This window comes from Zonotrichia albicollis, chromosome Z (genome assembly GCF_047830755.1).
Source record: "Zonotrichia albicollis isolate bZonAlb1 chromosome Z, bZonAlb1.hap1, whole genome shotgun sequence".
Taxonomy (NCBI): Eukaryota; Metazoa; Chordata; class Aves; order Passeriformes; family Passerellidae; genus Zonotrichia; species Zonotrichia albicollis.
In genome coordinates, this window is record NC_133860.1 from 50545766 (window position 1) to 50572558 (window position 26793).

Below are 26793 nucleotides of genomic sequence, written 5' to 3' on the forward strand. Positions count from 1 at the left end.
CAACATTACATACTCAGCATGAACCGAGCAAGTTTTCCCAGGCATTGCCCTATCTCCTTCTAAACAGTCTGAGAGCTTTTAATGGAAAGCCTGGTGCAACATAAGCTACATTAAAAGCAACTAGATGAGTGGCCTTATTTCTTCTATTCCTGTTTTCAGCACCATATGTCAACTTGGACACAACTTACGGACACCCAAAATCCAGAATGCATGGATAAAAGTGTAATTATGTTAATTCTACGACTATATCTACATCACTGCTCAACCTACAGAGATACAAACAAACCCAGCAAGCTGACATATACTGGGCCAGCAGTTTCAAAAAAATCTACTTGTGCTACAAATTACTTCCTTTTGTGCAGACAACTGCCACTCAGTAACAGAGGTTTCCACACCCTTTTTCCACGCCCTTTCCAGTAGATGGAATGCAAGACTTCAGGGTGCAATTCTGGCAAGATTCATCCTGAAGAAGCCACTAAGACTGGATAGAAAAAGACATACCTTACCCTACTATAAAAGATAAAAATGAACTAATTACATGGAATCTTTCTCTTCTATTTGATAAAAAAATTATTAAAAAAATTCCTGAAATTACTGTTCCAGTGATGGTGATGTTTTAGAATTTTACTAAAGAATAATCATAATTACACATTCCATTTCATTAGAGGATCTCAAAGCACTTCATAAACATTAATTAACAGCATCCAAGTATAAATTGGGATGATTAGAACATTTTGTTAAAGCTGTGGGGGAGGAGAAAAAAATCAAACTGAAGCACAAAGGACTTGTGCAGCAAGTTAATATAATTAGAGCCAGTAGAATAATACACACTTCTTGGATTCAAGCTAAGTATTCAAAATTCTAGAACATGGTGCAAAATGACAGGCGAATCAGAGAATATTTTTCCGCACAGGAAAGAAAAGTGAATTTCTTAATTAAAATATGGGAGTTCATCTTCATTAGAATCAAAATGTACCTTGACAAGTAAAAGGGGGTTGTCTGTCTACATTCAATGCTGTCCTCTTACTGCCTAGAAGGCAACAGTAAGTGTTCATGACATTTACCCCTCCTAATAAGAGTCACTCACACTTCACTGTTATTCCTTGTTATTGCTCAGGACAGGCACTAGCACCTCATTGAAAGATCAGTGCTGCAAGGGAAAAAAGTCCCCTTGAGATCCCTCGGACTTCAAGAAAAACAGTAAATCAACTAATGCTGGACAGATGACAAGTTTGATTCTCTGTGGCCCTTCTTGATTCCTAAATATCTGTGGACCTAAATTTCCTAAGTGCCTGAAGTCAGGGCTGACACACAGACAATCAAAACCATATCTAAACTCAAAGAAAGAGGTTTCTAAACTGGAAAAATATTAGATCCATTTAAGTGTCATGGTCTGGACTCCATACTCTCTGATTGAGTTAATCTCCATTGATGTGTAGCTGAATGGTTAATATCACAACCTTATCACCTCCAGGACCATGATTTGAATTCAGCCCAAGGTTCTCTGCAAAGCTAGTAGCCTATGAAAAGCAGAAGTTCTAATCTCCGAGCTGCTTTTTGTGAGAAGAATTATGTTAATTCCTCAGATTCTTGGCACAACCCACTCCCCTCCACAGGCAGGAGGGGAGTGGGTTTATTTTGTAACAGGTCACTGCATTTCCTACAAGAAAACTGAGGTGAACAGCAACCCCAAGATCCTGACCTCAACTCAGTGGTGATATTTGTTTGACATAGTGCAGGATATGTTCTGGTACAGGCTTCAACATGGCATTGTGAGCAAGAAAAGGGCTACCAGGAAAGCCCTTCTCTCCCCTCCCTTCATCCACAGAGAATCAATCTCAAACCCAGAGATTTTTGTCAAAGATACAACAATCACAATCAATTAAAAATATAAATACAATTTATAGATTGTGAAAGTACATGTATATATGCACAAATATACATATATATGCACAAACACACACACACATACAGACACTCATACATATTTGAAGGAAAATGTGATTGTAAATGGTTAATAGAAATTCAACCACATTCTGAAGCAAGAAAGCTGGAAATAGTTTCCTCCTTGGCTTACCTGCCAAGACCCAAGTTCAGGGCTCTGTTTCTTCTGAAATGCTTGATGGCATCACTCACACCTAAAACAGCCTAGGGAATGAACTATTCCTCCCACCTCCTTCATTCTTCACTCTGCTTTGGGTGTTTGTGATTTCATCAACTATCACAAGAGAGACACAGGATCATGAACTCAGGCCTTGGCAGGTGAAGAGATTTTCAGCTCCATTTTATAAAGCAAGCACACATGGTCCTGGCACATGCCTGACAGACCTTCAGTAACAGACATTTCCATGCTCTGCAGTCTATTAGCTGTGCAAAAAGTACATGAGTAGGATCACAGCTAGTAGGATCACCCTAGTCAGTACACATTCCAGATAGAACAAACACACCTACACAGAAGTCTCTCTCTTTCTTTCTTCCTCCTTTTTTTGACTGACAGCCATAAATGTTTTCCATTAAACAGCCACCTTTAATTTTCTGAGCAATGTGAAGCGCTATGGCTATAAAGGCTAACTATTGCAGAGTAGTCATTAGGAACTAGCATGATGCATACTGCTGTTGATTAACAGGGGTTATACAGCCCTCTGCTTCATTACCCTTGCAAGATGCAAGACACAGAGCAGCAATAGCACAGCTCTCCAGCTGCACATATTCTGGAAAACCCAATGGTCTTTGCATGCATTGAGACATCTGTTGTCATGTAACTTTTCTGCTGGCATTCAGAAATGTCATCAAACTGGACTTTATTTTTCTTGTTGCTTGGGTAAAGAGTGAACCATGATAAATATCCTGATGTGGTACTAGTGTGATCAGTAGTGTTACTATTAGAGGTACAGCACCAAAAGCATCAGAGAGGTGTTAGGCACGATACTGCAGATACAGAAAAAATCTAAAAGTACTCCACACTGCAGAAGAAGTGGCATTGCTTTGCTCAAACACACAACAGTGCTTCCTATCTCTCTTTTAGTCTTTTAAGGTTTATCTGAGCTTTTTCCACCTTCTGTTTAGGGTAGAGATTAAATAGCCACACCTAGATTAGAACAGCTAAGAAGAATACTGAAGAGGAAGGGGCATGGAAGAGAATCTCTGTTCCACAGAAGTGTAGGGGAATCATACTAAACTGACACACAGGGGAGAAAAGAAACTTCCAGAGTTTCAAATATTAGCATACAGTGATGCCATGGGAGGAATAGAACACTCAGGAGATGGACATCTAACAGATCCTTTTCATCTTCTTGTGCTAAAGAGGCAAAATCAGAGAACAGGAGGAAGTGAAACTACGGTGAGGCTCAAGATGGGAAGAAGTAAAAAAGAGAGGGAAATGGGAGGCAATGACAAAAGAAAAGATAAGGAAGTTGAAGCGGAAAAAGAGGAACAAAGGAACAGAGAGGCTCAAAGAAAAAGAAACAGGCAGAGCATCTACAAAAGAGACGCTTTTAAATCCAGTGTGTACTGCAGGACTAGATGTCTGGATAAATGTTACCCAGCTTTGAGTCTTGGTTGCTCTGAGGCCCCGGGTGAAGAACATCAGAACTAAAGAACACACATGAGTGCTAACAATATCTACAAGGAAGAAAACACAAGACAGAATTGTATCTAACAAAAATGAAAAAACATATTAATCCGTAAAAAGGCAGTTCTCTTCACTATCAAGTAATTAAATGTGGGTGGCAGTTATTAAGGGTAAGACAATTTTGTATGTATCATAGATTGTACTTTGGTGTCATTAAAATCTTTACCAGATGAACTTCTTAATCTTTATCTGCATCACCCCATACAAGTATGGGGTTTTTTAATAAAAAAAGGCATGCTACTCATAGAAGCATGGAAACACCAAGTGACTACTTCTTTAAAACACATGGAAATCCTCCAGTGGCCACAGCTAAAAGAGTGAAAAGTATTAAGTAAGGTATTGGCAAATAGACCAATGAGGAAGCAATGCCAATAAAATGGATACAAGACCTTCACAAATAAATTTTCTTTTTTTATTATTCATATGTGTAACTGTCAATTAATATTTGCTGGGTTACAACAGTCAACTTTTTTTTTTTTTTTTTTTTTTGTAATTTAGTTGCCTATTTCTCTTAATTTTCTTTAACAAATAATATAGCATACCAACCTTTTAATGGTGTTCTTGTTGTGAGAGACAAAACCAGTAAAATAACCTCACAGTACTTGGGGAAAAAAACCTGACAGAAACTTTTCATGACTCATGATTATAGATAGCAGACTACATTGAACTGAAAGTATGGTATCATCACTACAGCAACCTGACACTCCATATCTGCATTGCAAAAGCTCATATCAGAGCTTCTTTTTATTTGATTTCCTTCTAATGTTCTTTATGTTTAAGAATTGGAGGCTGTTTGACAAGCTGTTAAATGAAATAGTCCTTGTGCTTGGGTTCTAAAGCAAAAGTTCAAGGATCTTAAATTATTTCAAACAGAAAAACTAAGACTCTATAAAGTCTCTAAGAGAGGTTAGAGAGCAACAGAACCCATCCTTTTCTGAAATCCTGCACAGACAAGCCAATGGTGGGCAATATTTAAGTTTAAGAACAGTAAAGCAATTTCTGTCTGTGCAAATGGTTAATACTTAAAAGGTGAAGTGCTAAGAGATTACTTTGAGAAAAAAAAGAAAAGAAATTAGGAATGATAATATTGAAGATGCTGAAGTTTCCTTCTTTGGTCTCTACCCAAATATCTTCATTTAATCTGGATGTAAAAATAGTATGCATGAACAAGTGGTAGTAAACTAGTACAGAAACCAAATTACCTATACTACCAAGAGAAAAGATGTTTTCCAAAAATTTGAGGAACTGTCAAATATAACTGACAATATTAGTTATATAGATGCTGGTATATATATATGCTGATATATATATCAATATATGTGAGCATGTAGTTTGAATATGCATATAGCTAGTTTTTACTTTAAAATCTCAGAACTGAATTACTTAAACACTGCTATTTATTTAATAATTTTAATGAGTTTGTTTTAGTTAATGGGATTTTGGTTTTCTGAAAAGATGTCTTAAATTGCCTGCACCTCTCCACTCTCTGCCTGGAACCATGTAGAGAGCATGCCTTCTTAGCTGACTTCTTGCTGTACAGTTGCTTTAGGACTACAGAACAAGCACAACAATAAAAGACTAGACTAATTTTCCTAAAGCAAACTAATAAATTTGAATTTCGTCGTTTTTCAGAATTGATTTTGCTACAGATAAGACCTTCATTTAGGATTAGTGATTCCCCATGCAATGTCCAGTAAATGAACTTTTGTGAGTGAGTCTCCTTTTGGATCTATAAAATATCCACAGTCTTCCAGCTGGCTTTAGTTTTGACTTTGTTCTGTGTTTTTTATTTTTAAAAATTTATTTTTTATTTTTAAAAATTTCTCATAGCTGTGGGTGGCACCAGAGAGTCTGGCAGCTAAAAGATTGCCTATGAGCTACTGACTAATTTACTTTTTTCAAGGACATGATAAGAATGGGACTCCTAGACCATTTTTGCTAATTCTGCCAATGTTCTATTCTGTTCCTCTGCTTCCTTCTTTGTATTGTAAAGAAAATATGTATTTTCATCTTTTTCACTAAGAGAGTACAACTATTTCACCACAAAACAGTTAAAAAAGTGTTGAGCTGTTACTCAAACACTGAATCATTATTTGCACTGAGTCAGTTTATGGCCTCTAAGTTGTAATCACATGTCCTGTGTTCTGCAGCTGGACCAGTGTAAAAGCTGAGTGCCCCAGCTGTTCACTGCTAGTGGCATAATTGCTCTCTAGCCCTCTCCTCTTGGAATAATGAGCATTAACTTACACATGTTTAGAAGGAGGATTTTTCTAACCTGCTTTGTTTAGAGAGAACCTGGCTAGGGAGCAATTACACATGTAGCTACACTAGCACATGGATGGGGTAAAGTATTCTCCCCAACCCTGTGATCTCTGGTGGATCATACAACAGCTGGCAAAGTTACCTCTTCTCTCAGCTCAGCTGGAATTAAACCAGGGACGGAGACTCACAGTTGAGCTGCTCTTTACAGAAGATGTAACATCATTCAAATCAATAGAGAGACTAGTCATATACATCTCTTTGAATATCATGTGCAGTATCTGAACCAAAACACCCACTGTTTTTGACACAATTTTTTGTCATGTAAAAGACATGGGAAGTTAGGTGTTCCCAAAAGAGGAATCTTACAGGCTCACTATTGACTGCATACGTGTCGATACCAAATACAGTAAATTAGTTCCTTGAGGTAGAAAAAAGCAGCTCTAAAATCTGAGGCACTCTGAATTCCTATGGAGCAAACACAATCCAGAATGTTCCTTTATGCCATAAAGTTTTTCTGAGGATCAGTTCTAAAGATGAGAGAACAGCTCCTCTGCCAAGACATTAATCCTGTGACGGTCTGATGAGATTGGTGACCAAATTGTCACTAACACTTCATTGATAGGCATCTATTCACTAGAAACTCAATTTATTGCATGGAGGCCAGAGAATCTTGCCAGGTCTTAATGCCTTTCAGCCATTACTGGCAATATTGTGACTGTGCCCAAAAGGTGTTATCAAATTACCTCTGCGGCTTCAGGGTTCCTTGACTTCCTGCGCTCTGTTAATGCATCCACTGAATGAAGGCATAAATACTGGTTTTTTCTCTGCCCATTGTTTTTTAATTTGCTATTTGGGAACATTATTAGTCAAAATGAAGGTATTACAAATAATCCCATCCACTGTGCAGCATTAATAAACAATTGTTTTTCTCTTGTTTCTCCAGTGGAGCAAACCATGAGCTTTTTCTCTAAAGTTACAAGGGAAAAGTTGTGAGGTTTGCAGGGTGGTTGCTCATTTTGTTGGTTTTTGAGGTTTTTTTCATTGGTTGGTTGGATGGTTGGTTGGTTGTGGAAATCATCAGACAACAGTAATTGACTTTGAGTGGATACATCTACCCTACTCCTCAGAACGCCTCCATTTAGAGAAAATGTTAAAATATTTTAACACTTTCATCCTACTGAGGGCACATTCAGCCGAAGTGGATGTCTTAGACCATCCCAAAGAATAAAACTCAAGTTTTGTGCCAGCTTAACAAATCTCTTGCATGGTGGCCAATGAACACTGGAACTCAAACCTGAACAAAGTATTCTGGAATCTGTTACAACCATTACTTTTTTCTAATCTATTACTTCTCTTAGTCCTTGCTGCTAAGCTTCCTGTTTTTCTTCCCCTGAGGAAAAAAACAGGAGAACAGTGATTCTGTAAAGTTACAAGTGAAAAATATTATTTTTACTAGATTGCGCTTCTCTAACTACACTACCATAGCAAACCTTTTCCTACAGATATATATTTCTGCATTTGTTGTACAATGAGAATGTATGAATGTATGGTAAATTTACTAGAATTGACTGCAATTAGTTGATAACTTAGGTGGGTTTGGACAGACAAGTTACAAAGAACTGTAATTCCTGACTGAGAGTCAAATGTTCCTCAGTTCACTGCATGATAGCCTATCAACAGTCCCATAGTTTGTGATACTCTGGATGATTTGTTTTGGTACTTGATGTTTTTGAAACTCCTGTACGATGCTTACAACATTTTATTCCGTTTTCTGTATGCAAAAGCTGAGTCTGAAAGCCTCAAACAAGTCTGAAAAGTTTCATTCTATAATGATAAGCTTCACGGAACAATGTCTTTTGCCCAAAGACATTACCTGTATGCACTTTTACTGTGCTTGTGTTACTACACATTTCCTTTCAAATTTCCCTGCACAGCTCTTTCTCCTTTATAACAGATACTTTCAATAGAGCTATTTTTAAAGAAGACATTTTTATTATCATCGATTTAATTCATTTTTCCAACATTTCTCTGCATGTATGTTTTACTAAGAATTTTCCTTTTCTGCCGTATACCGAGTTTTCTAGCTTTAATGGAAACAACAAAACACTTTTTGCCTAGAGATCCTGTGGAGACATTCAAAAGCCATCTGGACAAGGTCCTGGACAAACAGTTCTAGGTGGCTCTGCTTGGACAGAAGGTTTGGACAAGATGACCTCCCTTCTAACCTTGAGCAGTGTGTGATTTTTTGAAATTAGACAGCTAAATTAACAGGGATGCTCGACTACACACCTATCATAGGTCTTCATTCTCTCATTAGGAAAATCCACAGTCGAGTGCTAATGAAGTCAATATGTGGCAAGTCTGTAACAGCTGCCTTTAACTTTCACTGGTAATTGTTCTCATTTAAATGGCATAATATTCAATATACTGTTGTTGAATATAGTAATGGCAAAATTCATGCCTTGGGGGCTACCGTGTGACTGACTTTTAGCTGGGTAAACTGAACTGTGATCTAATGGGGTATTACAGGCCTTTACACCTTTCAGATTCATAGGTCACAGTCTCAGTCTGTATAAATATCTATGTAATTATATCACAAGCCATTCTTGCATATATTGAGTCATTCCAAAAGATAGTTAAAAAAAATCAATATGAGCATGATTCAACGGCCTTTAAAACAAGAAAGCTACTGATTACAGTCTGTCTTCTTGTCTGTAAGAAACAAAGAATTACATTTCATGCTTGGAATATATTAACCCTAATTATTAATCACATTTAGTAACCAGATTTCTAATATTATATCTTAAAAACGATATATTTTTTACATTAATTCCTTTACAAATCAAGTTTCTTCAGCTCTCCAGATCAGTCGCATTCAGAATCCAGGAATCTAAGATATGATGCAATATGCACATTATCCCAGTACATATCTCTGTAGATATCCCTCATGTATCCATCTTTATTATATATCATATGTAAAATGTATAAATACATAATATCATACATTTATATCATACAAACATCATAGATATCTGCTGTACAAGTATGATGGATATATCCTTATATGTTAGTTTTAGATTGGTAATGGAAAAAAAGGATTCTGTTCTATTTGAATAGGTGTAATACTTAGCCTTTACAAAATAGATGCCTGAGAGAACCCTGAAAGAATTAAAGAGCTCCATTCCATCTATGCCCTAACAAGAATAAAACAATGTCACTATTAAAGTGTAAACCGTTTTAGTTCTCTTTCTCTAGGGCTGTTTTAAAATTCAGTATATTTTTCTGCAAAAATCCAAAATATAGGGCATTTAAGAAAATATTTGCAAGCACAGAAGGTGAAGTTTTCCATGGAATCCACATACAGCTAATTTACTTCTTACATACAAAGAACAGAAACCGGAAGACAAATTAAGAAATAGAGTCAGGATTTCTCAGAGCAGGTATAAATCCCATATTTCGAATAAAGTTCTAAGCATGCTATCATTGCCTACAAAATAAAGAAATAAATCAGCAACTAAAATTTTCAAAATTATTTAGGTATGTCCACTTCAATAACTGGATGCATTCTAGATAATGAAGAGCTCCTACAAAGTCAACAGCAATTAAGAGAATTCAGAATTATGTAGTATTAGGTTATTAATCAGAAATAATCCTACAAAATGTAAAAATTTACTATGGAATTTAATAGATTATGAAATTTTTCAGATAAGCAGCTATATGTATATTTATGACCATACCCATAAAACAAGCCTGTCCAGCTTTTTGTTGAACATATTTTTCTTCTGATTGTCTATTTCAACTAAAATGCATGCAATACTTTATTTAAAGCTATACTTTAAAAATGGCCTTATTAAAAGGATTTTCCTGTTTATACTTAAGGATACTTTCCAATATAGTCATGGTCACAACCCCAATTTCATCTATACATTTTTAGGTATCTTTCTAAAGATGGAAAGAAAAGATGACAGAGCTGCTGACTTGCATCTTAGTTTCCCAAGTCAAACAGTAGGCCTTGAAAACTTGTCAGCTGCCTTTGATGGCCAGATCATGCTTGCAGGTAGCTAACCTCAGTATTTGCAGTATTTAAGGCATTTCCTACAATAAACATAAGCAAATACAAATAAATACTATGGTATGAAGGCACCTGTATTTTTTTAGCTTAGGAAAAATTGAATATTTTTTTTGCCAGCACCATCATTAGGCTTCAACATGCCAGACTAAATTAGCTTCATATTCTACTTTCTACCTTGGGTGCACCATCACTACTTCCATACATCAACAACAACAAAATTAATTTACTGGGTTTGAAAGCGTGCTTTGCTTTATTTCCTACCTGAAGAATGTAGCCTCGAACATAGTCTCGCAGTGTCCAGCCTAAGCCATGTAGAATATGCAACACCTCCTCTTGCTTCAGTACACTGAAGAGTCGGTCAAGCAGTATCTTCAGTCTCACAGGCACAGCCTGAGTACCATAGAGCATCAGGCTGCTGATGTCAAACACAACATTGGACTGCACAATCTCCACTTGGGTTGGGTGGTAGAGGTGCTGAGTACTAAGTTTGTCCAAGGCTGAAAGAAAAGAGGTCAAGTATAAGGAAAGAGCAAAGAAAAGACAAGAAAACAACTCCAAAGAGTCATGTGGCAGATACACTTATTTTCCAGAGAAATATCACCTGGATGATTCATAGAAACATAGAGTCACAGAATAGTTTGTGTTGGAAGGGACACTTAAAGATCAGCTAATCCACTCCCTTGCCATGGGGACATCTTCAACTAGATCAGGTTGCTCAAAGCCTCATGCTACCTGAATATTTTCATGTATGGGGCATCTACAGCTTCATTGGGCAACTACCTTAATGCCTCAACATTTCTGGAAAAATCTCTTTTATATATAATCTAAATCTACTCTCCTCTTTCCAGCTTAAAGCCACTACCTCTTGTCCAATCACTACATGCCCTTCCCAAAAGTATCTTCCCAGCTTTTTGGTAGGCCCCCTTTCTTTTGAAAGCCTAATAAGGTCATTAAGGAGCCTTGCCTAAGCTTTTTTTTCAACTTCTCCCCTGGCTGAAAGATTCCAACTCTTCCAGCCTTTCCTCAAAGGACAGGGCCTCCATCCCTTTGATCATCTTGGAGGTCTCCCCTGGACTTGCTCCAACAGGTGTATGTCTTTCCTTTGCTCAGAAACCCAGACTACTACTAGTAGTAGGGCACTGCTACTCCAGGTGGCATTTCACCAGAGGGGAGCAGAGGGGCAGGATCATCTACCACCCCCTGCTGGCAATGCTGCTTTTGTTGCAGCCCAGGGTATGGTCAGCTTTCTGGGCTGCAGGAGCACATTGTTGAGTCATGGTCAGCTTTTCACCCACTGAAGCTTCCCAGGTCCTTCCCTGAAGTGTTACTCTCCAGGAGGTCATCTCTCATTGTGAACTTGGGCTTGTGATTGCCCTGACACAGATGCAACACCTTGACCTTGTTGAACCTCATGAGGTTGATATGGGTCCCCTACCTCAAGCTTGTCCAGGTCCCTCTGTATGGCATCCTGCTGTGTCAACTACACCACTCAGCCTGGTGTCATCTGCACACTTGCTGATGGCCTCATTATGTCATTGATGAAGACATTAAACAGTACTGGTCCCGGTATGGACTCCTGATGGATGCCAGTCATCACTAAGGCATCCTTTTTCACAGATGCAGTCCAAAACAGCCCTAGTTTCCAAAGGTCACATGTAGTTTTAATTGCTATGGCAGAAGAGTTCTCAGGTGAGACTCAGAAACTACAGTACTCATAGTTCAAGAGAAATTTATGATTAACTAATGACCAAGACCGAAGCAATGCCAAATTGAATGGGACTGTTAAAGATTTGATATTTAATCTCTAGAGGAAAAAAATAAAACAGATACTCCCTTAACTCCAGTCTCTTAAACATGTTAAAACTAAGGCTTCTGATTTACCAAAAATTTGATCATTAATTCACTGCTACTAGAGCTGGATAGTTCTTTTCACCTGGCTTTATGAATTCCATGTTATTCACTGTGATTTGAATAATTCAGCGATAAGGGAAATTTGCAGGAGGAAGGTAATTCTTATCCCCTCGTGAAGTTAAAAAAGATGGAATTGCATATGACATCATGCATTCTATGATGTATCAATGTTTATATTCAATTTTATTTCTACTTTATGAACTATGTTGCAGCACCTAAGCTTCTCTTCTTCTCCAAACAAAATTTCTGAGCATTTAAAACAATCTCATACGGTTTCTTCTGTACTTGGTTTCTTCTTGTCTTATGGTCACTAGAGAGTTCGTGTACTGTTGATAAATTGCCTTCTTACATCCAGAGCGCAAAGGCCCTTATCATTTACTTGCTGGCTTCATTCACCACATTTACTCCAAGGACTACATTGTCAAAGAATTCCAGTTTCCTCATACTTCATTTCTTGCAACTGAATTGTCTGATCTTTCCTATTCTACTGGCTAAGTCAATTTTGAATAAATAGCTTTAAAAATTAATTTCACATTCAAACAAGATAAGAAATTGGCAAGCCTAGGGACTTCAGTCCTACGTCTCTCCACAGGACATTTACACTGCAGAACATGAAGAGCAGAATCTTTTCTTCCAAAACCTCTTCTTCCAAACTATTACACCTATGTAGGCTTCATGATGTAGGACTAATTTTTTTACAAGGTCTAATGAATGAGATTTGATTGAAGCTTAAGCAGGTTAAATACTGTTCTGCTTTCTTCCCACCCCATTTTAAGTACGATCTTTTTCTAAGATGCTAAGATGGTTATTTTGCTATTGCCATAATGGATGTGTAATGAAAGCTCTTGGCTAGAAAAGCCAAGAAAATTGATATTTTTATTCTGCAGGTTGAGCAGTATGTGTGGTGATATGTATATATGTGTCTCTGAGGGACTAATCAACCATTTAGAAGCAATAAAATAAGGATTTTTTTTTTTTCCTAATACTAGCATTGCTCACAGTAGGAAGGGTGTAAATAGTCTGGAGTTTCCAATAGATACTCTGTAAGAACACCTTCTAACAGACTATGGAAATTATTGAGCAGATCTGGATCACCCTGAGCTTTTCAACTTCAGTCTTACAGAAAAGGGTCCAAATATATTAACTGGCTTCTCCAAGTTTATGCAAATTTAGACTAGAACCAAGACATGAATGGATATTTTCTGAACACTTTATGTTTTTTAATGACTGAATCATACTGTATTTCTAATGTATCCAAATATTTGTTTTTGTTTCTCTCTTCTTAACAGCAAATACCATGCCTGCAGTGAGGAAAAAGAAGAAAAGAAGTTCTTCCATTTAAAGAAAACTGGTCATGCTGAGGATGTTAAGATCATTATTCTACTGTGGTCCAAGTGAGAATGACTATAAGACATCTTTATCTGTGGATTCTCAGGTGGATGAAAGATCTAACAGCTTTTAATTTCTCTAAAAATAAGATTACAAAACTCTGTGGACTTCATTTAAGGTGACCATATAATAGCTTTGGAAAGGTTGAGGTGGAATGGAAGAGGGGAAAAACAAATAAAGTCTTTTTTAAATAACTAAGCATACTCTTTGACCAGCTGATAGAAATTTTTGCAATCTAACCTGTACTATTCCGTTAAACTGCAATATTAATTTTTTAGCAGCATTATCTATAGACACCTGCTTCTCAGCACACACACACACACACACACACACAAATACTAATTAGTATAATATTGGAACAACATTCCAAGTGACAGTGATATTATCTCCAATTTTGATTTGTGGCCTTATTATATGTATTAAATAATAAACAAGCAGCAAATTTTATCCTTTTCAAGTACAGGTCAGGATATGCATTAAAATGTGGAATTTATAACACAACAAAACATACATTATTGCATGGGTACATAAGAACATTTGCAAGCTAAAGACAAACCTCCTGGTACATGAAAATAAAAAGGTTGTAAATTAAATGAAAGGAAACAGAGTTGTGTTCATATGGGAAATTACTGTAAAATTCTGAAATTCTTTCAGAAAAATAACTATTGATATCCCTTCAAATTGTCAGAATGAAAATTCTCTCTTAATTTGTAATTTATAAACATTTTTGTGTTTCTTTAAAAGATTGCTATGAATGTAGTTGACAGAATTTTTGTAGTATTTCTCATTTCTCTTCTGATACCCTTAGTGAACTAATGCCAGTGTTCTAGGTGGATTCAAGAGGCCATTAATGTTGATAGACTCTTTTTCAGGTAAGAGGTAAGGAAGTACCTATCTTGTTGGTTTTCTGTAAAGAAAGGAGTATTAGCTTTAGCCTTCTTGACAAATTTCTGATTCTTGTCAAATCTCTGCATAAACAGTTGTATTCTGATGCCCTGAATTGCCCACATAATTTCATGTGGATAATGCATTTCTCACCACTTTCTGCTCTAAACCATTGGTTTAATTTATACAGGCTAGTAAACAATGAACTGTTTTACAGGTGAGTATATTCAACAGTATCTGCAGGAGTTTATAGTTTCATAAGCACTAAGAAGGTTTCAAGATTAAATATGCTAAACAAAAGAATGTGCTCTATCCTACCTGAAAATTACATAAACAGATGTGTCTTTATTAAGAAGTTATCAGTGACTGAATATCACAAAGCACACATAAGAAGTTCCTTCCTGGTGCAGCATGAGGTATTACTGACCCTTTGTACAGTTCCAGTGGGATCAAAAGTACACCTCTGCATGTTTGAGACATTTTAGTTGTAACCTGCACAATCTTTTCCAAAACCATGACTGAGATCAGTTATGTATTTAAACTAAGACAGGTCTCTTTTTTTAACAATGCAATTTAATTGTCAGCACTGCCCTGATAGTCTGATATTCTTTAATTCAGTTTATGTGAAAAGGTGTTCTCTGATACAGGAAGAAGAGATCTAACTAATCTTAAAATTACATAGTTGCTGAGCAATCAACATTTTCATGGAGTGGCCTAAAAATACCCCTGTGTTTTACTCTGACAACACTCAGTCAAGTAACAGCTCTGGGTGAATTCCCAATTTCAAGCACTTCGGAAATTAAAACCTTTTTAAAGGTGGGGGGTAGCAAGGATTGTGTAGAGGACATTAAAGCTTGCCTTTAACAATGAAAAATCACTAACTGGATAATTAGCACAGCAATTAGGAACCTTTCAACACAGTTTTTCCAGCTCTGAAGTATCAAGTATGCACCATAATAACTGAGAACATTTTAACTGTAAGGGGCCAAAAATTATCATCTAATCCAGCTACCTGAGCACTCTAGGGCTGATCATCAGTTTAACCATATTAAGGGGATTGCCCAAATGCCTCTGGAACATGGAGTGACTTGGAGCATTGACCCCCTCCTTAGGAAGTCTGTGGCTTGACCACCCCCTCATTAAAGAAGTGTTTCCTAATGTCAAGCCTGAACCTCCCCGTTTGCTTATTCACTTTTTAGCTTCTTAAATAGAAAAAAAAAATCCCTCAGATTTTTTTTTTACCGAGATTCTGCTCAGTATAATCTGAAATATCAAAAAAACTTGAATTGTTTCAATGTCAATATTCATATTAAGGCCTTCAGCATTCTTGTTATGCAATAGTTCAGAAAAAAAACCCTTCAGACATCTTTGCAATAAATCAATGAACAAACTTTTATGTTCCATTTGTAGGGGTTTTTTTTGTTGTTGGTTGGTTTGTTCAGTGTTTTTTAATGTTGTAAAGTAAGGAGGGGAAATGTACCTTATTTATATTTTACTGGAATTTTGAGACTGTGTAATTCAAATGAATTTAAGTACAAAGGATACACTGAAATAAGGCACAACTTCTTTTTCAATTTATCAAAAGACAGAAAACAAAGAAGAGACTTTTTAATTTCATCTATACTGTGTCCAGTTTACAGGCTCAGCTCTGCAAATTTACTCATTGCCCATAGACCCCTTTCTTCCCAATATGCAGTGAAAAAGGTCAACCAAATTAAAAGCCATGCCTCTGAGCAGATTCCATTTTTGCTAAGTAAAAGAAATACAAATATGCAGTGATGAATTTTGTACTTTAGAAGCCTGATATTATTTTTTTGAACAGCTACAATAAAAGCATGACATTTTGCCTTTACTAAATAGAAAAGAATTTAAAATATCCTTGTTTTAATGCAATTGGAGTTGCAAATACAGTTACCTCTTGCTAATTTCCTGATCCTAGATAAATATTTTATTAACCTGAGAAGGATGAAAAGGTCTAGTGAAAGGTCTTGGCTGATTTGCCTGTCTGTGTATCTCAGAACACCACAGAGAAGAGTCTATAGGTTGCAAGAGGGCATTATGGATCTCATTCCATTTCAGTTTTAGTTTTGAGCTCTCCAATATATCCACTCTGGATTTTCTGGCATACTGTCTAGCTAGTTTACCAATTTGCCAAAGTTGGACATTGTTGAATACTGTTGGAGTACGCAAACACATGCAAATGGTGATACAAAATTTAACAACCATCATCTTCTTTCTAGATTATTAGATTTGTTCGAGAACAGGAAGATGAAAAAAAAAAAGTATTTTGTGTTTGGACAATAACAAAAACCTTACCAGACATTTAAAAAACCTAAATAACTGGGTCACCTTTTGCAGCAAAAGAAACTAAAATTAGAAGACAGATGAAAGATATAATGCCAATATAAAATTATTCCATAATATCATTGCAACAATATTATGTTGAGTGTGGTAAAACAGGTACAGTATTATTAATGGCAATGTTGAGCAATGCAGTTTACTTTTAGTGGTGAAGATGAACTTTTGATTTTAGTGGTGAAGATGAACAGCATCACATTTTCAGAGTTCATGATTTTCTTCTTTTTCATCAACCACAAAAAAAAAAAAGCAACAAATCCTTAGTAATGACTAAAACACTGTAGGGACCACTTATCATAGCCATAAGAGGTGGTCTAAAGTAGCCTCCCTCAGTACGTAGATTTAATACCACCTCCCACATGGTGCAATGTGGTGCATTTTGAAGGCAGAAAAAATTGCTCCTCAAAAATATCATGCTTAGAAAGTGACTAAGGATAAGAAAAATTTTCCACATCTATTGAAGGACTCCAATACTTTCATGGTGTATGAAATGATCCCGTTCATTCCTGGTGCCAGAGAGTGGGGGACATGAACACTTACATCAGTGTGTGAACATCCTGAATCCTCAGCACAAATTCCAGCTACAACATAGCATCCTTTTGTAATCTCTTTTTCACCTCTCTTTTCATTGCTTTCAATAAAAAATATTGAAGATAAACGTTCACTAAGACAAAAATCATGGAAGAAGAGCAAGTAAAAAAATTCAAATTCACAGGCAAAATCAATTTTTTTTGGTAACGCCGTTTTTTGTATTTAAAAACTAATAACAGAAACCATTTGCCAAACACACTGAGTCTCTGACTGAGGGACACATATGTGATCTGCTAATTTACAGCTTGCATGTACAGATGTTCACACTTAGTAAAAGGCTTCTTAATAGCATTTTAAAATTAAACATGTGTTGATAATAGGTGTTCCAAACCCAAACAACACAGCAACTAAACTGATATGTTTTCATGCCTCACCATGCCTCATGCTCTAACAAACCCCCCCCAGCACTTCAGTTGCATGAACACAAAATAAATGTTATTAAAAAAAGACTGAATGAAAACTTTCATTAATTTTTCTGCCTATGATGTGATTCCAAGTTAAAATATCTAGAATGCTACTAGGTTTATGTAGCCGAAAGCAGAACCACAGTTTGTTCACAGACGTTGCTTGCTGTCTGCAATTTTTTTATCCCTTTACAAAACTTTGAACCCCATCCAGCTTTGACACACTGCCTCTTCAGTTAATAACTATCAAGTTTCCCCTTGTCTCCTGTCTACTTTTCTTTGAGGCAATTGCGCACTCAGCACCCCGAGATAATAACACACATCTATAAGATAAAAGCAATGGCATTAATGTAATTGTCTGCCTTTCTCTCTTTAGCCTAATCTTTTTTTTTCTTCAGTTTTGACTGCCTCTGTGACACCTGTTTTTGTCTCCTCTGATCCTACGACAGGTTTTCCGCTGACAAGGTTTTTGCCTGACAGAGATTCTGCCAGACAAGAACATAATAAAATATGAAGAACTGCTTGTCACAGTATCTGCCAATGCTCACATGAAATGGATGGGGTGGGGAGGGGGGGAACAAAAAAAAAAAGTATCCTGACCTTTTTTTTTTTTTTAAAGGGGCCCTATGCTAGTTGCTTTTGGCCTGTCAGGAAAACAGCCTCCCTGGCCAATTCCTGCAAGCCAAACAGGTGTCTTCCTCTATGTTTTCTTTCTGTAGAAAAACATTTTTCTTTGATAGTGGAAAACATGATTGCAAAGAGAAAAAAAATAAAGGGACAAAAAAGAGCCCCAAATGCTTTTCCCCTGAAATTCACGTTATATCTAAATTTATGTAGTGGTACCTCAAAAGCATGCCTTTGATCCAGAACTGGCCATCTAAATTGATAATAAAAAGAAAATGGTAGGCTTTTTCTCCTCCCTTCTTTTTCACAACTAATATATTCAAAGGAACATGCTGAAAAGAACCTTCATATTAAGTTCTCAGAAAAATATCTGGGCTAGAAGTTTCCTGCATAGGCATACAGCAGGAATGAAGACACCTAACTATTGGGACCAGGATAAAGAAGATGAGACAGAGACACTTGTGTGGGCTTTGGACCTTGTAGTACTCTCCATCAGTATGTGCACTGGTGCCTACACAAAAGAGGACTTCAGCTGATTAGTCTGATGATTAGTGATGGAGAAACACATGTAGATTAATCATGTGAGCATTCCAACACACAGCTGCTTTTGTGTGTCTTGGTATCAGCAGTCTCCTCTGCTGAAGACAGCAGCTATGGATCATGGTGTCACAGTCCTCAGTGCACCAATTTTTCCCACCAGCTTGGATTCCAAGTCCAGGGGTACAGAGACCCTGCTAAAGCCCAGGCCTGGACCTTCGCTCCCCTCCTACACTGCACTGGAGGTGTGTCTGGCTGTAGTCCTGTCCTCTAGATTACCCTCACTTTCATGTTACAGCCTGGTCTTCCATCCCACCTTTGGCCCCCCTTCTTTTGCTCTTGATTGAAGCCTGTAGATGGACCCTTGACCTGACTATATTCCTTTGCCAGGCCTGAGATTGTCAATGGACACAATTACCAGCTTCTCATTCAGTCTACCATGGTCAGACTTTAAGGAATTGTGCTCATGGTGCAGGCATGGCCAGTGCTCTCAATGCCTTTGACTACTGTCTTAGAACCTTTGGTTGGACAGTTCACTTCTGCTGCTCCTTGAAACATAGATTAATTATGTCATTGTTGAAATCTATAATCTGTAATGGAAGATGCTAAGTAATCTCTTTCTATTACTTTGATTAATCATTCAACTTTGAACCTTCCAGTCTCTTGCCTCCAAAGCTAAATGTCCCCTTCCTATCAACCATTAACACCTTCTTAAAACTATTCTGTCCCTTAATGATGGTAAGATGGGGTTTAATATGTATCTTAATCATCCTAACATCGTTTGATTGACATATTATACACAGTAAGACATAAGCACATTTGGGAGTCCTGGCCTGTGGTCTGGATTTGGAGGATTTCCATCTTAATCCTAAGATTCCATTAATTGTGATTCACAGTTTTGCAGAAATTCTAAGCAGGAAGGGATTCCTACAGATAGTCTGGTGCAGTCTTCTAATGAAAGCAGGGCCTTAGATTAGTTGGTTCTGCCAAGATGGGTCTTTTATATGTAAACCTGTGGCAGGGGGAGGGGAAATTCCTCCTCTTCTCAGACAACCTACTCCATCTTCTATGTGGCCTTGAAAACTGTGATGAAAATGCAATAGGCACCGCCCACCTGTTACTATCATTCTGTTTGAATCCTGTCATAGACGTATTTCACAAAGGCAAGACCATGGTGGTGTTTCAGTTTAGGGGGTAACACTGGTAAAAGCAAATTAAATGCTCTCCCACATGTACTAAAGCACCTCAGTTTTTCAGGAAAATCTGCTGTCTTAAGGTTGCTAACAGCTGAAGGTGTTCAGACCCTGGGAAGACTGGTTCTTAAAACTAGTTTTACCATTCACATACATCAGTCTTACCCATTCTAATTCATGTACTCTGCCATTTCACAAAGTTCCTGTTAAATATACTTCATAAAATTGACTGTAATCAATTAGGATAGAATTAGAAAAGTTTCAGAGACTCACGCTGTACATTTCTTGAATAAAATCCAGATAAATAATAAAAATAAAATACATTTCTTTCTAAAATCCAGATAGAAATGGGATAATTGAGTAACACTATTGTCTGCTGGAGTAAGTGTCCTCAAAATGCTACAGCTCAAAATAAAATTCCTCCTAGTAGGTAAAATTATTTTTTCCTTTCAATTTCACATTTGCAGAAGGGAAAGCTGAGGTAAAGTTACCCACGGTATTATCATTTAAACATCTGAAAGCAGTATGAATTTTTTATTCTTGCAGTCAAATCACATTTTAACCTTATGAAGCTGTATGGAATGAAGTAGTAGCGTTTGTTTCATTTAGAGCTGTTTCAATTTGTGTTCTGCTTAACCTAGTGAACTCTGGTTAATTAGGATGTTCCTATAAACAATTAAGCTTCTTGTAGGATCGTTAAGAAGATATAAAAATTTATGATGTAATAAACTGTAATAAAATGATAAAGTGGTTAGCACATCACAGCAATTCATGTGCAGCAGCATAGGTGTTGAAAGAGACAAGTACGCAGGTACTGTCACCCAAATGTCCTGGAGTTGCACTAGTCCACCACTGCTTCCCCACAAACCTGTTGGTGATTTGAACTCCCACGTCTCACAGAATTTATCCTGCTCATTTGGGAATCAAACAGCAATCACCAGACACTCTTTTGCTCCCATCTGAAGCTTCACCATGTGGCAAACTTGTTACCATCACACTTAAGGGGCTCAAAATCACGGATTTCACTAAGTACCTTTCCAAAAGGCAGCCTCTACTGCAACTGGAAAGAATTCCAGGTGCTAATTTTAAATCATTGTTTTAGCCTTTTTTCCATCTTACACATAGCAAGTCTATTTGTTTCCTTCTGGACTCTCTCCTGAAGAAGAAAGGGAAAACATCACCACCTGAGACATCTCCTAGAATTCTGTCCCATGGTATTGGGTGTATTAAGTGAAAATTAGCCTTCTCTGTAAAATGTCAATTCAATAATGATGGGCACCCAAATAAGAATATCTTGCAGTTTTGAAATACTTTTAGTCTAAATGTCTGTGGGCATTTTATAGTTTTGCAAAGGCAACAATAATTTTATAAATGTATTTCAGAGTTGCCAATTAGTATCTGATTCAATTTAAAAGTTTTTCAGAACATAAAATATTCACAGTGAGAAAAGATTTCACTTTTAGTTGTGAATATAGGGCAACCCAGCAGAAACAGGCACTGTGCTTCAGAATGGGTCATGGCCTGTTTAGGGCTTAGCAGACACTCACTCAGTCCTTAGCTGAATGCTTAGTGCCTGGTCAGCTATAATCTCACCTGGCCATCTCCAAGAGACATTGGTTTATTCAAACCTAGGAATGTAGGCCAATGAAGTTGGGTAAAAGTGGAAAGGTCTAACTTCGTCCTAACTGAGTTGAGATGTCCTGGGGGTGGCAGGGAAGAAGAGAAAAAAAATATTTTAAATTGAACAGATTCCTGGTGAAATGCAAGGAGGTGCAAGTGTGAGCACATGTAGCTTAGTGCCTGTGCTTTCCCTCAGGAAAACATTACTTAACACCTGAGGGTGTCAAATTTGCATGAGCATTAAGACTCTTGACCACATGGTTATGTAAGTAGCAGCTAAATACAAGGATGGAAAAGGAAGGTTTCTTATTTGTTCTTGAGGCACGTAAGCATTATTTCCTTTCTGTCGCTTCTGTGTCATGAACTTTTGAAACAATATTATTTATCTTGGATGCCCTAATATCTGGATTTGGTTTCACCTCAGCTTGATTAACACTAAGGGTGATACCAGAGTAACACAAAGCAAACAGTATGTCCCATCATTCCTATTAATGTGACAGGCTTTAAAACCAGATACTGGATGAGAGTGCCCACAAGATAACAGAGTGTATTTTCTCTGTGCTGCATTGGCTGCTTTGGAAAATCCTGCTGAAGGGAAGCATAAAGGAATTGCATAGGCAGAAGGGGGCACTTCAGAGAGTATTTACCACTAGTGAAGGCTAATCTTGTAAAGATCCTGGAAGCATCTCAGTAATGAAAATTATGCCTCCACCTTCAGGGTCAAAAGAAAGTTATAACAGGTGGATTAAAATGATCTTGACAGTAAAAGACAGGAAAATCCAGACTACATCTAAAACAGTTTTACTTTAAAAGTCATGAAAGGCTAGCTTTCATTATCAATGAGCTGCAGAGAATTGCCTTGTTAAAAATAACTTTTTTTAGATTTTTTAAAAATCTAAAAATAAATTTGTTAATAATCTAAAAATAACTATTAAAATTTCTCAAGTAATTTAAAATAATTAAATAAATTTTATAAAAGGAGAAAACTGTATTTGATATTATAAATGGTGACAAATTTTTATATCCTACCAGATGATGCAGATATGACCCAATTATTTTACTAGTCAACTATAATTACGTTTCTCTCTTAGTTCTTTCCTTCCCCTTTTTAAAATTTGACTCTCTGCTTAAAAATATCCATTTTTAAGTAAAGAACAACATGGCAGTTCTGCCAGCTTTTAGAGAGACTCTAGGATCAGAGACATCTTTTCATTTTGTTTTACTTTGCTAGAGATGATCTTTGATTTTGCAAACCTTTCTTTCACTTAACATCTTTGGACTGATACAAATATAGGAATTCAGATTAATTTTATTTCAACACAGCACTCATTCCCATCTCATTCCTATGCAACTCACATTTAAATTCTAAACCTTCTTCCTAGATCAAGTCCAAATTTCAGGGTGAGGGAGAGATGTGATTTCTAAAATTTCCACAGCATTCTTCTGTTTCTTTTCTTTATTTATTTCCACCTATCCCTCCTTCTGTTTTCATTTCAGGCTCCTTTTAACTGACAATTCCATGATCTAACATGCAGAAAATCAGAAAACTCAACCATTCTAAATGAAGTAGTCACAGCCATGTAATGCATCTGACTTTATGACATTCTCCATTTTCTAATGGAGGTTAGTCTTAGTGGAGACTAATTCTTAGTCTCATTAACAGCAAGTTAGCACCTGCCTTATATAAGTACTAGCACCAGAAAAATTCCTTTACAAGGTGAAATTGTAACTCACATGGCAAGTCTCTGACTACTACTCTTCACTGTATGGCAGCTTTTAGTCAGAAAAATAATGGATGGGCCCTATGTGCCAAAATCTACTAATTAATGTTATTTCATCTTTTTTATTACAACCAAACAGAACTTAAAGTTACTGTAGAGAACATCTGACCAAATCTTATTTGGGACTGTATGTGGCCTCACCATACCTTAGAAAGGTGTTAAACTTTACTTGAATGAGTAGCTGAGCCCTGACCTGAGCTGATTGGCATGATGCAAATGAAAAGACATCCAAGATCATTAGAAGACTAAAGACTACATTTTTCTATGAGGGGAAAACAAAAAAGAAAGAACAAAAGAGGGGGGAGAGCAAAAATGTTTAGAGGATGCTAAGTTTCCTAGAGTGGATTGATTAATGTAAAATTCAGTTGGTACAGTTGGTACATACAGTATACCAGAAACATGCTGTTGATCTCTGAGATTTACCAGTGACCCATTTCAGGGTAAGAAAAAAACTTGTCATTTCTAATTTTCTGATTGTATCTGAAACAAGATGACAATGATTTCACACAAACTTAGTAATATTATTATACTCTGGGGGGTTGTTTTGCTTTCTTTTGTTTGGTTGGTTTTTTTGTGAGGGTATTGAAACTAAAATAAGTAAAATGAATATCAGAAATAATAGCTTTAGTCCACTATAACTTATGTCACCTTAACACATCTTTTTGGAGCAAAACAGTTATGAGAGTAGGTAAGATTGTGCTTGCACTGTGTCTTTTGATCTGTTGGACAAGATATAATAAGTGTGTTACTGCTAGCAGTATGGTAATTGTTATTCTGACATCAATGACAAATACAAAAGACAAAATGCAAAGTCAATGAAATGAATGTCTTTTTACTGCAGAGTTGCTTAATTTCTTTTCTCATAGGCTAAGATACTTCAGCTAGAGGAAATAAATGGCAAATAGAGTGAGGCTTTTTCATTATTTCCTAAAAAGAAAGTAAAATTTTATTACTATCTTCACAGGATAGTATGCTTCTTTTAATAAAAAAAAAAAATAGCAGGAGAACAAATCAAGCACTTGAGTATTATTTTTTTGTAGTCACCTAAGTGCCATATTATTTAAAAGCCACAAAATACCCAATTGCCTGGGTTAAAAAAGACTATTAAGATTTTAATGAGATTGTATTTTCTATATGGAATATACAAACTATCTTTACCACTAAAAAAAAAAAGAAGTAACACACTTATCTGTTTGACTTCTTAAAGTTTAAGAATGGCTTATCTAATTTAAAACATTTAATTTTTGGGTTGGAAAATAAACTCCCACCCAACCTCACAATATGAAAGACAGCTGAAAACACTTTATGGGTGAAACACTGCATGAAAACACTGTTTTCACTTTAGCTGAAAACAAATTAAAACAGTGTAGTCACCCAAATCTCTTAAAATACTCAGAGATTCTTCCTAGGACTAACCCACTCTCCACGATGCACAGCAGTACTTGATAATGCTGTAAAGCTCTGTGCAGTTTTGGCTTTGGTGATAAAAACACTGATGGTAGGATTGCTACTGTAGTACAGGAGTCAAAACTTGGTAAGCTGAACTTTCAACAACTGCAGCATTTATCTGGCCACAAAAGTACTTTCCAATGTAATATTGTTCATATAATTGCAATTCTTGGTTTGGCAACTCCAGACAGGTGTATCTGAACTTGTAGGAAACCTTTTCTGTCAAGCTGTGTGCAGCTTATTTTAGATGAGTGAGGGAAAATGTGAGAAAGCCAATGGAAGCAGGAGAGAAAAAAAACAAGCCATCAGTTGCTAAGTGCAATAGTACAGTGGTAGCTGTATGCCCTTTCCTCCTCCCTCTAAAAATTCCAAAGTTTTAAATGGCAGCTATTAAAATGAATTAACTCCACACAGATTAGTCAAGTATTAGTACAGCATGAATAGAATGCAGTTGTAAGGTATTTTTTGATCTATACAGTTAATTATGATTCCAGAACTGAATCAGAACTGAATAAGCACAGTGCTTCCTCTTAGAAACACCTATTCTTTGTTAATTGCACTCAGTAAAGCACTACATCATGTGTCAAGGAGCTGAGTTGAAATTCATTAATAAAAATTATATGGCAACCCTTTAACTAAAGCAGCAGGAAATACTCTTTGCATTCAAGGAACAAATTCTGAAAGTACTGTGCTAACATTTTTAAAGTAAAGGACTTTTGAGCTGCAACCTGATTTTAGTCATTTTGAAATCCAGGTACTAGAGTGCAGTGAATTGACCTGTCTCCTGAATGCTGCCCTCATAATCCTCAAAAACCGCTAAGATCGAGAATTTAAGTAGATACATAATTGTATCCAGAAAATAATTTACAAGACCATGCTTGATGGATGTGAAACATATATCTGACTTGTCTCACTCTGCCATAAAATGTAAGTATTCCAGATGATTGTACACAAAGTACACTAAAAAAAAAAGGAAAAAAAAGAAAAATAAAAAGAAGAGCATTATTCACTTGGCACAATAGCAAAATAAACACTTCCTAATAACGTATAGCTGTGTTAATTTTTCTTTTTGTAATGTTAAGCACTGAGGCATGGGAGCAGGTGGTGTATTCCAAATCATCATGTTCCACTTTCAACTTTCTGGATTTGTAAAACAGGGATATTTCCATTATATACACAGTGGTAATCTCAGATTGCTGTCATAATATTCTGATTTTGAATTCAATCACTTCACAGAGAAGAATCACGTCGCACGGAGGAAAATCTGATTATTCTCTTCCAAACTCTTACAAAATGTACTCCTTAAAAAGAAAATTCAGGATGGCCATGAGCCAGAATCTAAGTGCTAGACTCTCAGTTTCTATTGCTCATCAGGAGGACCCTGGAAAATACCTAGACAGTGCTTCCCTATTTTCCAATCACCAAAACCTCAGATGCTGGTTCTACACAAAACCTGAAGAGTGCCTGAACTATACAAATTTTGTGAGGTTTAGTGATTCTTCTAAGAAAGGTGAATCTGGTTATACAGTGACTGAATATCATTTTCTGGGAAATAAGAGTAACAAAGATATACCATGTCCCTAGATAATCTCGTATACAATAAACTTTTAACCAGCTACTAGATAAGTGGTGCTAGGGCATTTCTAGGCAGTCTGCAGGCAATGTTAGGCAGTGACATGGGACTCCATGGTACTTGCATACCTATTTTTCTTTCCATACAGGTGAATAAAAACTTCTATGTCAATCTATGCTGTTGAATTTTTTGAGCATTCATACTTCCCATATGTCAGCATATTCAAGCACAAAACCACACAGATATGAACTAAATAGAGATCAAATGTATCTTAGGAGGAAAGTACTAACCTTTCACCCAAGTTCTCATCAAAATAAAATCAAATTCACAGAATATAAGCCCCTGAATGTCTGGCAGAAATGGGGGATGAGGGCTGTGCTTGCTTAGGTACCAATATTCTACATCATGAGAAGAAAACTTAAACAGCAATTTCTACCACACATAGTAATCTTTCTTTCTACCACTCCCAAACCCTCCCTATTTTTCATTTATTAAATCATCTTAGGTATCCTC

The 26793-nt window shown here is 36.6% G+C and overlaps 1 protein-coding gene across 6 annotated transcripts in view; it reads right to left on the minus strand.

The window, feature by feature from the left end:
- Nucleotides 1-26793, minus strand: part of BNC2 (basonuclin zinc finger protein 2) — a 328349-nt gene that overhangs the window by 93369 nt on the left and 208187 nt on the right. For all 6 annotated transcript variants that reach the window (XM_074532754.1, XM_074532753.1, XM_074532750.1 and 3 more), the window contains exon 4: nt 10227-10462. In XM_074532754.1, coding sequence (XP_074388855.1) covers nt 10227-10462 — 236 coding nt within the window. The remainder of the gene's footprint in view (nt 1-10226; nt 10463-26793) is intronic.